General features: G+C 63.5%; 1 protein-coding gene across 7 annotated transcripts in view; it reads right to left on the bottom strand.

The window, feature by feature from the left end:
* The window catches only part of ADGRB1 (adhesion G protein-coupled receptor B1), an 88,488-nt gene that overhangs the window by 34,026 nt on the left and 35,887 nt on the right, over window positions 1-18,575 (bottom strand). For all 7 annotated transcript variants that reach the window (XM_070631174.1, XM_070631178.1, XM_070631179.1 and 4 more), the window contains exons 14-17: window positions 17,831-17,974; window positions 17,294-17,369; window positions 17,041-17,143; window positions 15,985-16,028 (exon numbers count right to left, since the gene is read on the bottom strand). In XM_070631174.1, the coding sequence (XP_070487275.1) occupies window positions 15,985-16,028; window positions 17,041-17,143; window positions 17,294-17,369; window positions 17,831-17,974 (367 nt within the window). The remainder of the gene's footprint in view (window positions 1-15,984; window positions 16,029-17,040; window positions 17,144-17,293; window positions 17,370-17,830; window positions 17,975-18,575) is intronic.

Here is an 18,575-nt window from a genome sequence, read left to right as displayed (position 1 = left end):
CTGGCTGACCCCAGCCCCCACCAAGGCCCTCCAGCCCTCCTTCCCCCGGGACTGCCCTGTCCTCACGCCCAGGGATGCATGTGTGGCTGCAGCCTTGCACGTGTAAGCTGCTGACCAGACCCAAGGACAGCCGACGCAGCGCGGGCCAGAGGACCCAAAACCCAGTGCTCCCAGGAAGACTTTAGGCCGTGTCTCAAGCTGACCGGCTTGCCCACAACACTGACCGTGTGGCTGCTCCTAAGGGCAGGCTCTGTGGCCAGCCAGTGCTGGGTGCAGATCCCAGCTCTGCCTCTCAGGATCCAGGCACGGACACCGCCTCCGCCCTGCTCCTGAGAACGGAGGGGGGACCTGGAGACCCGCTCTCCGGCTGACCTGAGGGCTGCTGGAGGACCGGGAGGGAACAGCACCCCGAGGCCTGGGGTGAGCCTAGCCGGGCTGGCTGGGGCCAGCAGCCTGGCAGGTTCCCAGCCGGCGGCGTTGGCGGGCCTGCAGGGCGCCAGGCAGACAGCTGCCGGCCACCTCCTGGGAGAACGCCAGCCCAGGCCGGTAGCTGGCCCTGCAGGGCTCCTGCTGTGGGCACTAATTAGCTTATCAGCCTCCCAGAGGAGGGCAGAGCCAGGGGGAGCTGCCCGCTCTGCCTAGGGGTGGGGCCAGGACCTGCCCCTGCAGCCTCAGGCCGTGGAGGGCACAAGGAGGCGCCCGCCCCTGGGCCAGAGAACCAGCTGGTCGGGCCGGCAGCCCAGGAGGTGGGCAGCTGCTGGTCGCTCTGGAAGTTGCTGGACCCTGTGGGAGTGCAGTGCAGGCTGCCCGGCGTCAGCGTCTTCCCCCGCTCTGCAGTCCCCAGGGCTCAGCAGCCCCTGGTGGCCTGTATCAGGGGAGCAGGGGGGCACGGACCCTCTCCTTGCCCCCTCCCAGCACCTCAATAATAACAGCTTCCTGTGCATTTTATCACTTAATCTCTGCAATAACCCTCAGCTCAGCTGTGTAGATGAAGACACTGAGGTTCAGAGACGTGATGCAGCTACCCAAGGCCACACAGCAGACATCACGAGGGCCAAATCACAGTTCTTCTCTATCTGACCCCCTCCCCTGCCTGCCCCCCGCCCCCCGCCGTCTGAACCACTGGACTCTGAAGAACAGATCCGAACGGGACCCTCAAGGGACCCAGACGACACAGAGGTCAAGCCCCCATCCCAAGCCAGGGAAAGAACTCGGTCAATGGAGGTTTCCCAGGCAGTTGGCTGAGCCTTCCACGCTGTGCTGGACATCAGTGGACAGGTGGATGGGTGGCCCCTGCCTTGCATCTTAGGCACACCCTGACCTGGGGAAGCTTAGGGGACCCTCAGCCCTCCTATTTTCAACAAAACCTCTAGGATGCATCCTCCTAAACCCACAGCATCTGGAGGTTCTTCACCACGTCTGACCAAAATCTTTCCTGCTCCAGGGGACACCTGTTCCCATCTCTGCGACACAGGCAGGTCATTCCCTCCTCTTGTGCACAGCGACCGCTGCCACACGTGGGAGACCATTTGCTGCCTCCTGTCTGAGCTTCAGAAACTTGGAATATCTGGGTCATAGAGCCAGGCCCTCCCTCCTGGGCCCAGACCCGAGGAATCTGGGTCAGCGACACCTGCTCCTCCCGCCTCCCTAGGTCCAGGGTGAGAGAAGGAGCAGGGGCAGTGGCACCTCCCAGGACCAGAAGGGCAGGGGGATCCGGGGCTCAGAGCAGGAGCCCCTCCCTGCCTGAGTTCAAGAGAGAGTGAGGGGCCCTGGGCCCCTCAGATCAGAGATCCCAGAGAAGGGCTGTCTCTCCCATCAGACAGGGCCCCCAGGGCAGAGCTGTGCCCCTTCCATCAGATCAGCTGACCTGCTAGGCCCTGCCTGGCTGGCTCCACCTCCCCGGCCACAGCCAAGGCCAGCTCCCAGGCTCCCCCTGTCCCCCCGGGAGGCCGTCCCTGACCCGCAGCTTCCATCCACAGGTCTCCCGCCTCCTGCCTGCTTCTTCCCACCACATGACGCTCTGCCCCTGGTTCTGGGTCCTGCCCAGCGTCCCCCGCAGGAGGGCAGGACCGGATCTGGCTTGCTCACCCTGCTGCAGGCACACCAGTGGGGACAGTACTCAGCCAAGACTGAGGAGCACAGCCTCTCTGCCCCTCCAACCTGCCACTGCCCCCCCGAAACCTCAACGCTTCCTCCCTCCCTCCCTCCCTCCCCTACAGCCGCCCCATCGGTAAGTCCGCCTGGCCTTCCTTTCAAAATGCACCAAGAGTCCACCAGCCGCCCACCCCTCCATGGCCACCACCCCGGGGGACCCACCACAGCGCATCCCCCCTCGCTGCGGCTGCTGCCCCGAGGGCCCCCACTTGGCCACTGCAAGGCGCCAGCACCATTGTTTGAAACACGCCTGGCCACATCGCCCTGCTCCAAACCCTGCACAGCTCTCTCACTGAGAGCCACGGCCTCTCGCCCTCAGGGACCCCAGGGCCCCGGGGGCTGGCCCACCCTCCGACCCGACTTCCCCACTCCCCGCCGAGCGCTCCCCTCCGGCCATACTCAGGCCGCGAAGCCCCAGCAGCTCCCTCCGCATTTCACCCTCAGCACCCAGCACGGGGCCACGGCCTTGTCCCAAGTGCAGGCGGCTCGGAGGAGAGAGCCTGGTTCCCGTCTCCAGCTGGACAGGGGGAGTGGGTTTGGCCCCCACTCTGGCTAGGCAGCTCCCCCAAGGCACTAACCCTGGGCCCAGGGTGGTGGGGAGCCAAGCAGTGTCAGAGGCCCCAAGAGGAGGCCCAGCCTTGTGGCACCCCTGCTCTCCTGCCACCTGGCCGGTGCCCAGATAACGCTGGTCCAGCCCGGCTCCAGAGGGGAACTGGGCCACCAAGGCCTGGTCCCACCCTTGGGTCGGCTCCCTCCTGGCCACTAGGAGTCGACCTGCCTCCCCTGTGAGGTGGGCACAAGTCCTCACCCCACATGCTGTTCAGGGAGACCACAGGGACCCAGGGCCCACTTCAGGGCCCGACCCACCCAGGGGACAATAACACAGAGAGAGAGTGGAGAGTGCCCCCCCACGCGCCTGCCCACCGAGCCAGGGCCTTGGCTGCATGCATGATGCCTCCTGTCGGCCCACGAAGCAGGTGCTATTATGGGACTGTGCCCGTCAGGGTCCCCTGGGGTTTGATGGGCTAATTCACACTGGAGTGTGAATGACTCATAGGTGTCCTCCCACACAGCAGGAAGAAGCCGGAGTGGGCACAGCACGCCCCAGTGGGGGAACAGGGAGTGGGCAAGGTGTCTCTCAGCCAGGGGCTTCCAGGAACCTCTCCAAACTTCTCAGCCTGGCCTCCGAGACCCTCAACGGTTGGCCTCCATCTGTGCTCCCTACCACCCATCCCAGGCACAAGCCCTGCTAAGTCATGCGTCACCCATCAGGAGGGCCCACCTCCCTCCGGCTGGTGCTGTCTCCTCCAGGGAGCCTGCCCGGATAACCTGTCAGCTCCTGAGCATTGCCCCAGCCCCTCCATCAGGTCCTCCCTGCCGCTGGGCCAGGGCTCTCCTCCCCGGTGCTACCTCGCCTAGCAGCCAGAGCTCACCATGACTCCCCAACCCGCCCTGGGCCCTGGTGGCCCTGCCTGCACACGCCAGCCCAGAAGGAACCACTAGTGACCCAAACACAGGCGCCCTCTCCGGCCTCCAGGCCTTGATCTTGGCTGGTCCCTATGACCACATGCCTTCTGTCCCCTGGCTGACTCAGCCTAGTCCTTCAAGGCTCCTCAGAGCCACTGCCACCTCCAGGAAGCCCCCTTGATCCCCACTCCATGTCCAGCCCCTATCTGGCTGCTGGCTTGTGAGAGGCCCCAGGGTAGGCCGGCCATGTCCGCTTCCCCAGGGCTTGGCCAGATCAGCTCCGTCCCCTCAGTTCAGGGCCTGGGGGCAATGCCTGTGGCCCCGTGGGGACCCCGGGGTCTGTGACGCATGGACCCCAGGGATGGACACCTGCCTGACCTGGGCCTTGCTGGCTGAGTGAGCTGCCAGGTGAGACCCGCGCCCCCTCGGGCCCGTGTCCCTGCCTGTGGCTGGCTCTCCGGGGCCTGAGCCGGCGCTGACTCTGAGCCTCGGTCAGCATCTGTGCTTCTGTGACGGGGGCCTCCAGGGCTTCTCAGGTTCCCTGCGATGCCACGACGCCAGTCCCATGGCTGCCCCCGGTGCCCCCGCACATGGAGTCAGGGCTTCCAGCACAGGCCTGATTGGGGTCCAGTGGCCCTTCCTCCCCCTGCCCCCCGACCTGGGCAGGGCCACAGGCGCACTGCAGCCTGCCAGGCAGACAGGGCCCTGGAGAGGGTGGGACCCTGGGCTCCCCGGCCCCAGAGGAAGGGGTCGGCCTGGGAGGGCAGGGGTCCTGCCGACCCCTCTCCCCCTGCTGAGTCCTCCCAGCTCAGAGGCCCACACCCCAGGACTCCTCCCCGAGCCCCTGCCCCTCACTCAGCACTTCACCTGGAGTGCCTGCGGCCCAGCTCTGTCCAGTCTGTCACCTGAGGGGCCTCTGCCCTGACACCCGCACCCCCTCACGCTCCTGCCACTGATGTAGCTGGAGAGTCAAGCTGGTATGTCCATTCATTCATTTAGCAAGCACCTCCCTGGCCTGCCTGTGCCAGGCCCGGCGCTGGGCATGGGGAACCTCCGTGGGAAGGCCCCTGACCCCAGCAGGTCCCAAACCTGACCATCTGTCACAGCCGGCCTGGCCTTGTCTCCTCCAAGATATCCTCCCAGACAGCCCTGGCCTCGTGAGCGCTCCCCTCTGCTCTCCGCCCCGTCCTTTCATCCACCCTGGCTGGCGTCGGATCCTGTCTGCTGCTCATTAACGGTGCCATGGGTGTGTCCTGGTTCCCGCAGGGAAGGGGGCTTCAAATTCCCTAGCTGAGCCCGTGACCAATGCCACCTTAACTGTCACCACAACCTCTACCTTCATAGCCATCAGTGAAACCACCGCCACCCTCATCAACATCACCCTCCACACCATCAATACAATCGTTACCACCGTCATCATCACTGCTACCGCCACCATTATATTACCAACACCCCACCACATCACCACCACCACCAACACTGTCAACATCAACACCATCATCGTCACCCCCATCACCAACAACGACACAATCACACGACATCATCACTACCACCAGCACCAACGTCATCATCCTTACCACCAACTATTATCAGCAACATTAACACCACCATCTCCGTAATCACCACACAGTCATCACAACCACCACGACCACCAACAATGCCACCATTAACACCACTACCATTACCACCACATCACCAATACCACCAGTACGTTATCACCAGCACCAACATGACTACCACCCTCACCATCACCAACAATCACACCATCAACGCTACCGCCATTGCACCAACACTGTCACCATCATCACCACCATCAACAACACGATCACTCCCAGTGCTATCGCTCTCACCACCACCACCACAATCGTCACTACCCCTGCCACCACCATTACTGTGCCTTCAGGTCACCAGCATCGCCTCCACTATTAGCACCATCACCATAACCGCCATCACCTCCTCAGAGCCAGCATCGCCACTGTCGCTAGGACCGACGTGAACCAGAACCCCCATCACCAGCATTCAGCAACAAGCACTTACTCCACACCCGCCTTGTCTCGCAGGAGGTCTTGCCACCACCCCGTCAACCAGAAGACTGAGCTCAGGCAGCCACAGTATCACCATTGTCCGGCACACCCCCACCTCCACCCCACCCTCCAGGCATCTCCCAGTTCACCTGACTCCCAAAGGTCCCGTCTCCTCAGGCGACTGCAAGGTCATCTGCCATCTGGCTCTTCCAGGTGCCTCTGCACCAGGCCAGGAAAGGAGAATGGGCACCCCCACGGTCACCGTACCGTCCCTGCCAGCCTGGGAGTCCCTCCTGTCGACCCCACTTCCCGCCCCCCACATCCCGAGGGCTCCCTGCAGAGACAAGGACAGTTAGCCGCCGCCCCCCAACACGCTAGCAGGGCGCGAACCACTGAGCCGCCCGGGAGCTGGGGTTTTGATGGAGACTTTCCTGCCTCTGGAAACAAGCAGTTGCACCCTCAGCAGAGGGAAGCAAGTGTCCTGAGGACGAGGGTGACCACAAGCCCTCCAGGAACATCCCCCCCATGTGTGGACCCTTGCTGCCCCCTGCCCCTGCCCTTGCCATGCCGCCTCAGGGTCACTGGGGGCCATCTGCGTGAGGGAGCCTGGTGGGCACTGCAGGGTCACTCAACTTGGGGTGAGGACCCATGAGCCGCTGTGTGACCCAGGCAAGCATCACCACCACTCTGAGCCTCTGGCTTCTTGTCTGAGGGCTGGGGCCTGGTGTGAACTTGCCAGGGCTGGCGAATGGAATGAGCTTTTGGCAGAAGGACCAGGCACAGTGCAGGTGCCCAGGAAGTGTCAGCTCTGCCTTTCCACACCCCTACCCCAATTCTGCCCCTCCTTGGTCACCCCCAAGGCCAGAGAGCTCACCCCTGTCTGCTCCTAAAATGAGGCCTGGGGACTTGGATGAGGGGCTGGTGGAGGCCCCAGTCCCACCTCTCACTGGACTGCTTGTTCCCCAGCTCAACCACTCTCTGCCTTGGTGCCTTTGCACAAGCTGCACATGGGCCTGGGGGCCTCTACAACCCTGCTACCAGTGGACTCCAGCTCCGCCCTCACGACCAGCCTGAGGTGTCCCTCCCCAGGAAGCCCACCTCACAGTTGGCCTGTCACCCCCAGTACACGGGGCAGTCATGCCCCAGCCCCCCAGCCCCCGGAGGGTGAGTGGTTTGTCTGAGTGGCTCCCTGCTGTCCCCTAGCACAGGGCACACACAGTGCCAGCTAGGGAAGGGGCCTTCTCCTCCAAGCAGTCCTCCTGGAATAGGGGACACGATGGCATCTGCTTTTGAGCACTTCCTGGCTCCAGTTACTCGACGCACATCATCTCATTCAGAAACCCCACTTTATGGATGGGGAAACTGAGGCTCAGGGAGGCAAAGGGGCTCCCCATAGTCACCCCATTAGTAAGAAACAGGGCCGGGACTGGAGCCCAGGCCTGCTGGAGGTCAGAGCCCTGCCCCTCGTGCCCACCTGTCTCCCGTGTCACCATGCCTCGGGGAGGGCACTCGGGACCTGTGGGCTCCCCCACCGGCACAGCCTTGGAGGGAGTGGATGGGGGCGGATGGAACGGCCCTGCGGGAACAGTGTGGGGTGAGCCTGGAAAGCAGTGGGCGAGGCTCCCGGGAGGATGGCGAGGAGGACTGGGGCCCCGTGGGAGGCAGCAGGACAGGGCCTGGGCAGGTGGGGGGGCGATGCTGCAGGAATGACATCAGACACAGGTTTGGGCAGGAGGCAGCCCCCACCCCAACCTCCTCTTGGGACAGTGAAGCCAGGCCAGAGGGCTGGGCGTGGCCTGAGCGCTCCATGTGGGCGGGTCATCACTGGGAACACACAGGGCTTCGGCACTTGCAGATAGAAGGACGGATGGACAAGCGGACAGATGGATGAAATCCCTGCCAGGCGCATCCTGAAGGACCCCTGTGTGCCGGCCAGGCGCAGGCCCATCCCAAGAGTCCCCTGCTCTGTGCCCACATGCGCCCCTTCCTGCGCCAGCACAGCCCAAGGCAACCGCTCCCCCTGCACCCGCGGCGGCCCCTCCTGGACCCCGCAGGTCTCAGTGGGAGGAGGGAAGCGGGCACGGCTGAGCCCTTTAGCCCTCCCTCCTACTTCCTGGCACGGCCCGGTGTCCTCAGTGCCCAGCTCTACTGCCCAGTGACCTCCCGGGTGCCCCCCTCCCCGAGGGCAGCTCCACCTCCTCCCCTTGTCCTCTGCTGGGCACGGGTTTAGTCAGGAGGCGGCTCATGGCAGAGCCGGTGGGGTGGGGGTGCTGACAGTGGGATGGGTGATGATGGCGGGGCCGGAGGCGAGGGTGACCGTACCCAGAGAGAAGGGGAGGCTGTGGAGTTACCTCTGACGCTCAGCCTCCTGACCAGGGACAGACGACATGGTTGACGGCTGACTCAACCTGTCCCCTGCCGCGCAGCTGCCCCGCCCACCTCACCAGTGCAGGCACCCTCCAGAAACCACACTGGCCACACGCCGCCCCCACTCCCGTCCAGCGGATCCCGGAGCTCAGGGCCGGCCACGCTCTGTGCCTCCCTGACTCGCAAGCCCCCTCCCCTCCCCCTTCTGTCTCCATGGACATCGTGCCCAAAAAGCCACAGACCTCCACCCTCGCACCCACCCACCCACACAGGTGCAGAGAAGCTGCATGACACAGGGGCAGCCGGACACACGGGAACCCCCGAGGTGGGAAAGCACGGGGCCAAGACAGGGCTGGACACAGCGCCGTGCAGGGAAGCCCCCAGCCCCAGACGCCCCTGCCAGACTAAAAGCCCCAGAGGCTGGAGCACAGGTGTCTGGGACACCCCCGCATGCTCCTGGCACAGGACCCTGCCGCTCCTCCTGCCCCTCCTCCCCAGACACTCCTCACCAGGGCTGTCGCAGGCCAAGCAGCAGCCGGCAGTGCTTTTTCTAGCAGGAAGAGAAAGGAGAGCAGGGGAGGGCCCGGGGGAGGGGCCGGGGGAGGGGTGGGCAGCTCTGGCAGCCCCAGCAGCCCCACCCTCTGCATTTGCCTGGGGGCCCCAGGAAGGGGTGGGGGTGGGTGCTGGGTGGCACCTGCCTGGACCAGGAGACGGTGGGCACTCATGGTGTCCCAGTGTACACTTGAGGAAACTGAGGCTCGGGTTTGCCCGGCCATCACAGGCAGAACCAGGGATTCCTGAGTGCAGGGAGGGGCCGTGCTGACGGGCCAACCTAGGCTGTAGGACCCCACAGAGCCCCAGCCCTTGGACACACAGGTCCAAGCAGGCACTCCAGGGGGGCACCTTGGAGCTGTGTCGAGGGCAGGCCCAGGTCCCCCCTGTCCTGGGAGGGCCCCTCTCACCCCATCTCCAAGAGGAGGAAGGGTGGGCTCACCAGGGCCTGGCCCCCTGATGGATGTCCTGTTGGGTAGGCAGTGTGTGGGGGCACCTTGAGAGCAGGACCCTGTCACCACAGTCAGACTGCACTGGGCAGGCTGGACGCGGGAAAGATGCGTTCAGAGAATGAATGAGTGAGTCAATGAATGGTCGAATGGGTGAGTCCCCAGTCCCCGGAGGATGAAGGACCCCGTCATCCTGTGGTCGCACTCCGGTGGTCTCTGTTCACCTCCTGAGGGCCTACTGTGTGCCCAGCATGGAAACACGTGGACGAGACCCAGCCCTGCCGTCGGGTGGGGCTCACGTTCTGCAGGGGTGGGGCCAACAGGAAGCAGGGAACACAGATGTATGGACTTCCTGCAAACTGGGGTCGGAGCAGGGAAGAAGCGGACAGGGTACAGATGTAGGAAAATGGGCAGGAAGGCCTCCCGGCACAGGTGGCTTCTGAGGCCGGAGGAGGAGATGAGAGCACAGGGACCAGGCAGCGAGGGGGCCGGCGGGGTGGAGGGCAGTGGGGGGCGGGCCAGGGGATGCTCATTGTCCCACCCCAGGTTCAGAGCACCCCGGTCCTCCTGACCTCATGGCCTGTCTCCTCCTCCAGCTCCCAAAGCCAAGGAGACTGGCAGGCTGGGCTCTGGAGCCCCTTGAGGAGAGGTGGGCCCACACCAGCCTCTGCCAGCCCCTGCTGCCCCCAAGGACAAAGTGGGGGCAGACTCAGAGACCAGGGGGCGCTGGGGAAAAAGGCTGGGCTGAGTCCAGGGCTGGGCAGGGGCGGAGGGTAGGATGGGTGGACGGTCTCACTTCTAAGAGCAGACTCCACCTCTCCCCAACCCAGGTGGGGGGGCAGCAAGCACACCCTCCCCCTGCCCCACCACGCTCAGGGAGGATGAGGATCCTGAGGCCCTCCCAGGCCGCCACAGAGGCCTTCTGTGTTGGGCCTGTCTCGGCTCAGCCCACCCCCTCTGCCCCCATCAGCAACAGCCGGCGTGGGAGAAATCGGGCTGGGAACCGGCCGCTGACAGCGACCTGGGGACCCTGCCAAGGCTCCCTTCCGTTCGCCCCCCTCGGCCTGCCCCCTCACTGCCCTCTCCACGGAAACCAAGGATGGGGGGGGGGGGCAAAGCTCTTAAAGGGACAAAGACGCACACTTGGGCATGGAGCCCAGGGAGGAGGCTGGGCCTAGGTCCTGTATGTTCCCGGGACAGCTGCCCCCAGCCTGGGCCCTGTGTATGTGGCAGGGCTGGGAGTCTGCACAGACTGGAATGACTCACGGGGTGACCCTGGGCTTGTCAGACAGCACTCTGGGCCTCAGTCCCCTCAGCTGGACAGAGAAAGCTTGTGTGAGTAAACGAGCAGATCTAAAGGGGCCTGGGGGGGTCAGGCTTCGGGAAAGGAGCCCACACTGTGTGCGGGGATGTCCCCCTCTCTGCCAGCCTGTCCCAGTGTCTACTCTACTGGCTCAGGGTCTGGAGAGTAAGGGTGCCAAGAGCCCACAAGTTAGGGACACTCCCAACCCAGGTGAATAGGAGCCCGCTGCAGGCCTTCTCAGGGCCTTGATAGCTGATGTGTGTGTGGTGGGCATGGAACCCTGCTCTTCCTGGAGCCCTCTTGGGGCTGGCATCTGGCAGAACACCCCTGAGACACTGGCCTAGCAGGACAAGCACCATGGATGGGGTCTGGCCCAGGCCCTGGCCGATACTAACGTCCCCACGTTGGGCCTCAGTCGGACCACTTTCAAGTGAGGGCAGAGCAGATGATCTCTCGCGACCTTGCAAACTCTGACTTTTATGCTCTATGTAACTCTGGGTTATTTATTTTTAAAAAGGAGACTGCGAAACACTTGCAACTTCCCATGAGTCCGAGACCCAGGGAGCTGTCCTTTCAGAACCACAGAACTCAACTCCCGCCACCTGCTTCCCAGCCTTTCTCGACCCCCGTCACCACCCCTCCATCCTCTCTCCACTCCTCCTCCACCCACCCGGCCATCCATCCACCCTCCTAAACATCTGGGAACTCTGCAAGGACCCCCTTTTCCCTCCCTAACACTCTCATTCCCCAGGCCCTCACTGCCAATGGCCAGGCTAGTCCAGGGGTGTAGGGGGCTCCCTGGGCCATGCTGTCAGCCAGTGTTCAGCAGCGGGTGATCCGGGGTCTTTGGGCTGAGAGGGTGGGACTGGTCGCATAACTTGGGCTCCAGGGGCAAGAGCGACTCCAGGGGGCTGTCAGGGCCCAGTGTTTACAGAGCACGAGCAGTCGCCTTGAGAGCGGATGTGGAGCCGCTGTGGGTAAGTGTGTGTGTGTAACTGGGGCGAGGCAGGTGGAGGGTCTGCACTGTGGGTGGAAGCCTCTGACTCACTCTTTCTAAGGCGAGTGTGTCACATGCAGGGAGGCGGCCCTGCAAGCATATGACACATGCGCAATTACATGTGAACATGCACAGTGATTCCAGGTGAGACACAGGGTCAGGGCTCAGTGTGTGCCCAGGGTCAGGGCTCAGAGTATGACCAGGGTCAGGGCTCAGAGTGTGACCAGGGTCAGGACTCAGAGTGTGACCAGGACTAGGGCTCAGAGAGTGACCAGGGTCAGAGCTCAGAGTGTGACCAGGACCAGGGCTCAGAGAGTGACCAGGGTCAGAGCTCAGAGTGTAAGCAAGGTCAGGACTCAGAGTGTGACCAGGACTAGGGCTCAGAGAGTGACCAGGGTCAGAGCTCAGAGTGTGACCAGGACCAGGGCTCAGAGAGTGACCAGGGTCAGAGCTCAGAGTGTAAGCAAGGTCAGGACTCAGAGTGTGACCAGGACCAGGGCTCAGAGAGTGAGCAGGGTCAGGGCTCAGTGTGTGACCAGGGTCAGGACTCAGAGTGTGAGCAGGGTCAGGGCTCAGTGTGTGAGCAGGGTCAGGGCTCAGAGTGTGAGCAGGGTCAGGGCTCAGTGTGTGAGCAGGGTCAGGGCTCAGTGTGTGAGCAGGGTCAGGGCTCAGAGTGTGAGCAGGGTCAGGGATCAGTGTGTGAGCAGGGTCAGGGCTCAGAGTGTGAGCAGGATCAGGGCTCAGTGTGAGCACTGTCATGCCTCAGAGTGTGAGCAGAGTCAGGGCTCAGAGTGTGACCAGGATCAAGACTCAGCATGTGAGCAGGGTTAGGGATCAGTAGTGACTAGGGTCAGGGTTCAGGGTGTCATCAGGACCAAGGCTCTGTCTGAGTTTGGGATCCAGGCTCCGTCTGTGACCAGGAAGAGGTTTCCGTAACGGATCACAGTCATGGACGGAGAGATCACTATTTCTCAGCTGAAGGTCACTGATGGCTCTTAGCTTCCGCCCCTACCCCACACACACAGTCCTGCTGACATGTTTGACCCTTTCTGATCATGCACACACAAACATAGGCCCACATCAGCACAGACCCGAGCCCTGGGAACACTGGTGGAAGCAGACCTGGGGCCCTGCCCTTGGACCCCATTTCCGGTCACCTGGGAAACCCTGGGCTCCTCTTAGCCCATTCATGGGGTTTGGAGTGGCCCCACCAGGCCCCAGAAGAGTAGCTGTCCAGCACAGAGCAGAGGGGACAGGGGTGGAGGAGAGGGCAGAGCCAGCCCCCCCGCCAATTCCCATCAGCCTCTGACCCTCTCCATGGGCCCAGGCTGCCCGCTTCTACGTGAGATGCCTCAGTCCCCGCTCCTGAGGTTTCAGCTGGGCTTGGGGCCTCTTGGAGCCACAGAGTCCTCAGTGGCAACAGGCACAGTGCCACCAGGCTCCCAGGGCCGGGCCCAAGATGGAAGCGAGAACTCATGTGCAAAATGCTGTCCGGGGCATGCCTCAAACACCGCAGAGCTGTGGGCACCCTGCCGCTGTCCTTGGGGCCCCAGGCCCTCAGGAGCAGAGACCTTAACAGTCCCATCCATCCAGAAATGACCAGGTGGGCAGAGCACCCCTGGGGTGGCAAATGTGCCCCCCCCACCCTTGAGAGAGGAAGGGCAAATGGAGGCCACGGTCAGTCCTCTCCCCGCTCTGCTCCCACCTGCAGGCAGGCAGACTCGGCCACGGGACAGGAAGCTGAGGCATCCCGAGGGCGCGATCTGCTCAGGCCACACAGCCGCAGGGGTCCTCCTTGACCACAGAAGGGTCCGAGGGACAGTGAATTTACACACTCTGGGCTGGCAAGATGTCACAGCCTGCTGCCCCAGGAGGCAAAGGGGATGGGCCCCACTTTTCAGGAAAACAATTTACTACCGAGAGCTTAAAACTCTCCAGGGACGCAATGCCAAGGAAGTACTGGGAAATGCAGGCGGGGCTGTCCAATCAGGCTGGTGTTCCCAGTAGAATGCGGAGGGCTCCTTCAGTCGGGCCGCCGGGGCGAAGCAGGCGCCCCAGGGAGCCGCAGGCAGCCTCTGAACAGCCCCTGGGGGATGTCTGGGCTGTGGGGAGGGGCCTGTGCCAAAATCAGGGGCCAGAGAGGATGGACCTGCAGCCGCAGTACCAGCTCCACCTCCGAAAATGCAAAGCTCTGGGCTCTCCCGCCATGCGCCACAGGCGAGGGCCGCAGGGGCCCGCCTGGGTGCTGCCAGCGTGTGGGCCTTCTTTCTTGCTTTTTCTTTTTTTATCCTTTTCTGACACCCCATTTCGTACAAAGAGCTTGTGCTGCTTGCAAAACCCAGAGAAAATCAGTCAACAGCAATCCAAGCCAGAGGGCCTGTTTCCAGGGCTGTAGGCTCCGCCCCAGCTCTCCCCCAGCCCAGCCCCCTGGCCTAGACCCTGTCCTCACACCCCCAGACCAAGAGTAGGAAAGGCAGTGGGTCTGCCATATAGCCCACACACTCCCACCACAGGGCCTTTGCACTTCTGTTCCCTCTGCCAAAATGTTTGTCCCCAGACCCCCACGTGCAGAGTGCCGTGTGCCGTGTCAGCCTCCGCTCAACATCACCTCCTCGGAGAGGCCTCCGTGAACCTGCTCTGAGAAGCACCTCACCCCACCTGCCATGAGATCCATCTGGCTCCACTTCTTGGCATGTGACATGACCTGACATTTTCACACGGGTCTATATGTTCCTGCTTCAGTATCCCTTCTCCCTGGAGATAGGAGGAGGCCGAGGGCCAGGACTTCCTAGAGCAGTGCCTTGTCGGTGGTCAGTAACCATTGGTGGATGGGTGGGTGGGTGGATAGGAGGGTGGGTGGATGGATGGATGGATAGGGAATGGATGGATGGGGGATGGATGGATTGGAGATGGATGGGTGGATGGATGAACGGAGGATGGAAGAATGGATGAGTGGATGGATGGATGTGAGATGGATGGATGGATGGGTGGATGAGTGGATGGATGGTGGATGGATGGATGGGGAGTGGATGGGGATGGAAGGGTGGGTGGATGGATGGTGGATGGATGAGTGGATGGATGGATGGGGAGTGGATGGGGGATGGAAGGGTGGGTGGATAGATGGTGGATGGATGGATGGGGAGTGGATGGGGGATGGATGGGTGGGTGGGTGGATGGATGGGGGATGGATGAGTAGATGGATGAGTGGATGGATGGATGGGGAGTGGATCGGGGATGGATGGGTGGATGGGGAGTGGATGGGGGATGGAAGGGTGGGTGGATGGATGAGTGGATGGATGGATGGGGAGTGGATGGGGGATGGATGGGTGGATGGGGAGTGGATGGGGGATGGATGGGTGGATGGGGAGTGGATGGGGGATGGATGGGTGGATGGGGAGTGGATGGGGGATGGAAGAGTGGGTAGATAGATGGGCGATGGATGAGGAATGGATGGGTGGCTGATGATCCCCTCCCTCCAACAACTTCGATAGTTCCTGACAAGCAGCCCCCACAAACCACCCCCACACCCCTCACAGACTTCCCTCTGCACCCATCCTGCCTGCTCTCCAGCCTCTGCTCTTCCTGGCCACCCCTCACGTTCCTCCTGTATCTTCCAACCTCCACACTTTTGCTCAAGCTGCGCTTCTGAAACCCCTTCCTGCCCTTCTCCGTCAGGCAAACTTGACTCCTCCTGTGTCAGCCACTCCGGGACCCTTCCCTGACCTCCCAGGACACGCTTTCATCACTGTAGTGCCCCGAGCGTGAGGGACTTGCTGATGTAACCCCAGGCCCGAGGCCCAGGCTGAGCACACTCACAGTGCCAGCCGGCCTGGGGAAGGGCGCAGGGAGGCCTGAGGGCTGGCGGTGCCAGGGCTGAGAGAGGCGGGCCGTGACAATGACACCCAGCGCCCTGATCACACCCTCTCCAACGCACACCAAACCCCTTGTGGGGAAGACCCAGCCCCCACTAGACCCACCTGGCCCATCGGATCCAGCCACCAAGCTCTCTCCCGCCCCGTCTCCCAAAATTCTGACCCTATTCGTGTCTGGGAGCTGCTGCCACTTTGGGGCCTTTGCGCAAGCTCTTCCCCGTGACTAAATGAGGCCCCCCAACTCCCCCTTGGTCTCAGTGTGTCTGGGAGGGCACCCCACTCTGGTGCCCGCGCAGAGCCCTGAGATCCCACATCACGGCCCGGCCAACGCAGCCCAGTCCCCGCCAGGCATGGCGCAGGTGGCCCACTGCTCTCGCGGTGCTGCAGTGCGGGCACGGGCTGGCGCTGGCGGGTGCTGGACAAGGATCTAGGCAGGGACCCCATGGGCCTCTGCTTCCCATCTGATCGCTCTGGGTCTCCAGTCCCACCCAGGGGGCCCCGCCTGCCGTGGTGCTCCCCCAGCTCCTGCAAGCCTAAACTGCCTGTCACCTGGCCCAAGGTCAGACCTCCACGCCCCGCTCCTCCTCGGATTGCAGACTCCCCTGGGAGCGGGGGAGGCGGGCTGGGTGGGCTCCATGCTGCCTCAGAGCCAGACCTGGGCAGGGAGGGACCGTGCGAGGCGCAGACGCATGGGGGCACGGCGGCCTCAGACCTGAAGGCTGCCCCCTCCCCCGCTGGGTCAGCCCCCCTTCAAGCCCACCCCAGAGCCCCCGAGGCCACAAGGCCCAGATGGACTTACATGTCCGTCTCATCCCACAGGATACAGGTCTGGTTGGTGGTACCCTGGGGGAGAGGGGGGAAGAGTCAGGGCCACCTGCTGCCCTACGAGCCCACCCGAGGGTCACGGCCAGGTCCACCCACAGGTGTGCTAGGCACACAGGAACTGAAGGAAACTGAGGCCAAGATGGGGAAGGGGCTGGCCCAGCCCCCCACTCCCCGCTGTGTGGCCTTGGGCAGCTCCCATCCCCTCTCTGAGCAGGGCTGTGCAGCAGTGACCAAAGCCCCTCTCTGGAGGCCCAGGTGGCCGGTCCAGCTGAAAGCAGGAGGGGTAAGAGGGAGCAGAGACAGGAGGGCGCAGGCAGCGCCTCAGTAAACAGCCCGTCCTGAGGCCACACTGAGTGGGCACCGGGGCTGCGGCAGGCACAACAGCGGGGGTTATTAGCGCTCACGAGGGGCGGTGCTCTAAGCACTGGTGGGAAATACTTCATCCTCACCCAACTCTACAGTTCCCACTTGATAACGGAGGGAGCCAATGCACAGAGAGGTTGAACAACTTGTTCAAAACCACACAGCTGGTAAGAGCAGGGCTGGTTCTTCGCACAGCCCTGGCCTGGGGTTGGAGACCCTGTCCTGGCTGGGTAACACGGACAGCTGGCGCCCTCGGGCTCCTGGCTCTCAGCTGGCCCAAAGGGCATCTTGGCCCCGGCTCCTCTGAGGCCCAGTGGAGAGCCCCCTGGGTCAGAGCACGGAGACTGGTCTCTCAGAAAGGAATGGCTCTCTCTTCTCCAAGGAAGCAACCAGGCCACCGAAGGGGCGGGGCCGGGGGGAGGAGTGGATAGGGCTCAGGCAGTGGTGTCAGATGTGGGTTGCATTTCAGCTCCCACGTGGCCCTGCCGTGAGACCCTGGGCAAGTCACCACGCCTCAGTTTCCCCACCTACCATTTGGGGATAAAAGCAGCTCTCTCACAAGGCTGGCGTGAGACCCGCGAAGTGCGCGCACACACGCTCCACACGTGGATCAGACAGGAGGACTCACGCACACGCACACAGACATGCACACGTGGAGGGCACTCACATTGTACATGTGGGCAAACTCAATCTCCAGGGGTGTGAGCAGGGAGCGGGGTGGCGGCTTCACGGTCACCGAGATGACCTTGGAGTTCAGGACAGTCGTGTTCCTGGGGACACCAGCAGGCCGGTCAGGGGTCCGTGGAGCCGCCCCCTATGACCCGAGCCCCAGCCCCTCCCCCAGGCCCGCAGAGGCCCGCATCCCTTGGCACCCTCCAGGCTCAGGCCCGGTGCCCCCGCCCCGAGCCCCACGGCCCCACCTCTGCAGGGCCAGGAAGCTGCCCAGGTTTCGGTAGAGGACGGTGCCCACCACAAACACAGACGAGTCATCTGCCTCTGGAAGAGAGGGAGGCCACCGCGTCACTCTCCTCTGACCCGCTCCCACTCCCGCTGGGGGAGGGCTGGAGGGGGCGGGCAGGGAAGCGCGTGTCCCAGAGGAGGCCCGGGCTCTGCGGTCACGTCCACCCCCACCCCGGACGCAGGGCTGCGGTTGGAGAGCCGGGGCAGGCAGGGCACTCAGAGTCGCCCGCCGCGTGACTCCAGGCGAGACCCTTCCCCTCCCTGCAATGAGAAGGTCCCTTCAGCAGAGATGGTCCACGAGCCTCCCCACACAGGGAGGGCAGGAGAGTTTCTTGGAGGAGGGGGCAAACTCGGGAACACTGAAAAGAAATGGGTGCCACCCTGGCCCTTGAGGCAGCAGGCCAGACTCCAGAAGGAACTTCCTGGGGGGGCTGTGCCCTCAGACCCCAGGCCCGAGTCTCCCCTGAGGGCCTCACCCACACCCTGGGGCCGCTCACCTGCCAGCCCGGTGGAGAAGACGCTCTTGGACACAGTGACCCTGTCCTCCGGCACCTTCGCCCAATCGCCCGTGGCCCGCCAGCCCTTCATGGGGAAGCTGATGTCTGTGGCTCTGCTGGCCGGGAGCTTGTGGATGCTGAGGACTTGGGGGTGGGGGGCGGGCAAGAGATGGACAGACACAGACAAGGGGAGACAGAGAGACAGCGGTCACCCAACAAGGGGCCTCGGCCCTGGGGAGCCAGAGAGCGGGCCTGGGAGTCCAGTGCCACCACGCAGGGGTGCTCATGGTTCAGAGGGCACGGGAGCCACCTGGCAGGCTGCTGCCTGGCACCGACCTCCCAGCCTCGGGGTGAGGCCCCTGGCCCTGTCCCTACACAGGCTCCCTGGGTCAGCCGTGTCCCCAGAGCCCAAGACTGTCTTGGGTAGGGGACAGGGAGGGGGCAGCAGACGAGAGCTGGGGGTGGTCAGAGCCCCAGAGAGCTGGCCTGGGCCTGAGGAGCCCAACCCAGAGGGGCTGGCCTGCCTCCCCGGCCCCTTCCAGCCCTGGAAGGACCGTCCCGCCCCAGCAGGAGCCCCTGTCCTTGTGAGGAGCCCGGCCTGCACTCGGGCTCCGCGGCCCCAGAAGGTGTCAAAGGTGAGTTCTGCGCTCAGGTCTGTGGCCACGGAGGGATCCACAGAGAGCAGCGTCCACCTTGGTGGCCTCCCCACTCTTGGGACGCTGCAGCCCAGCTCCCCACTTCCTCC

The sequence above is a fragment of the Equus przewalskii genome, chromosome 8 (genome assembly GCF_037783145.1).
Source record: "Equus przewalskii isolate Varuska chromosome 8, EquPr2, whole genome shotgun sequence".
Taxonomy (NCBI): Eukaryota; Metazoa; Chordata; class Mammalia; order Perissodactyla; family Equidae; genus Equus; species Equus przewalskii.
Note: the sequence above shows the minus strand (reverse complement) of the source record. Positions and strands in the feature narration are given on the sequence as shown.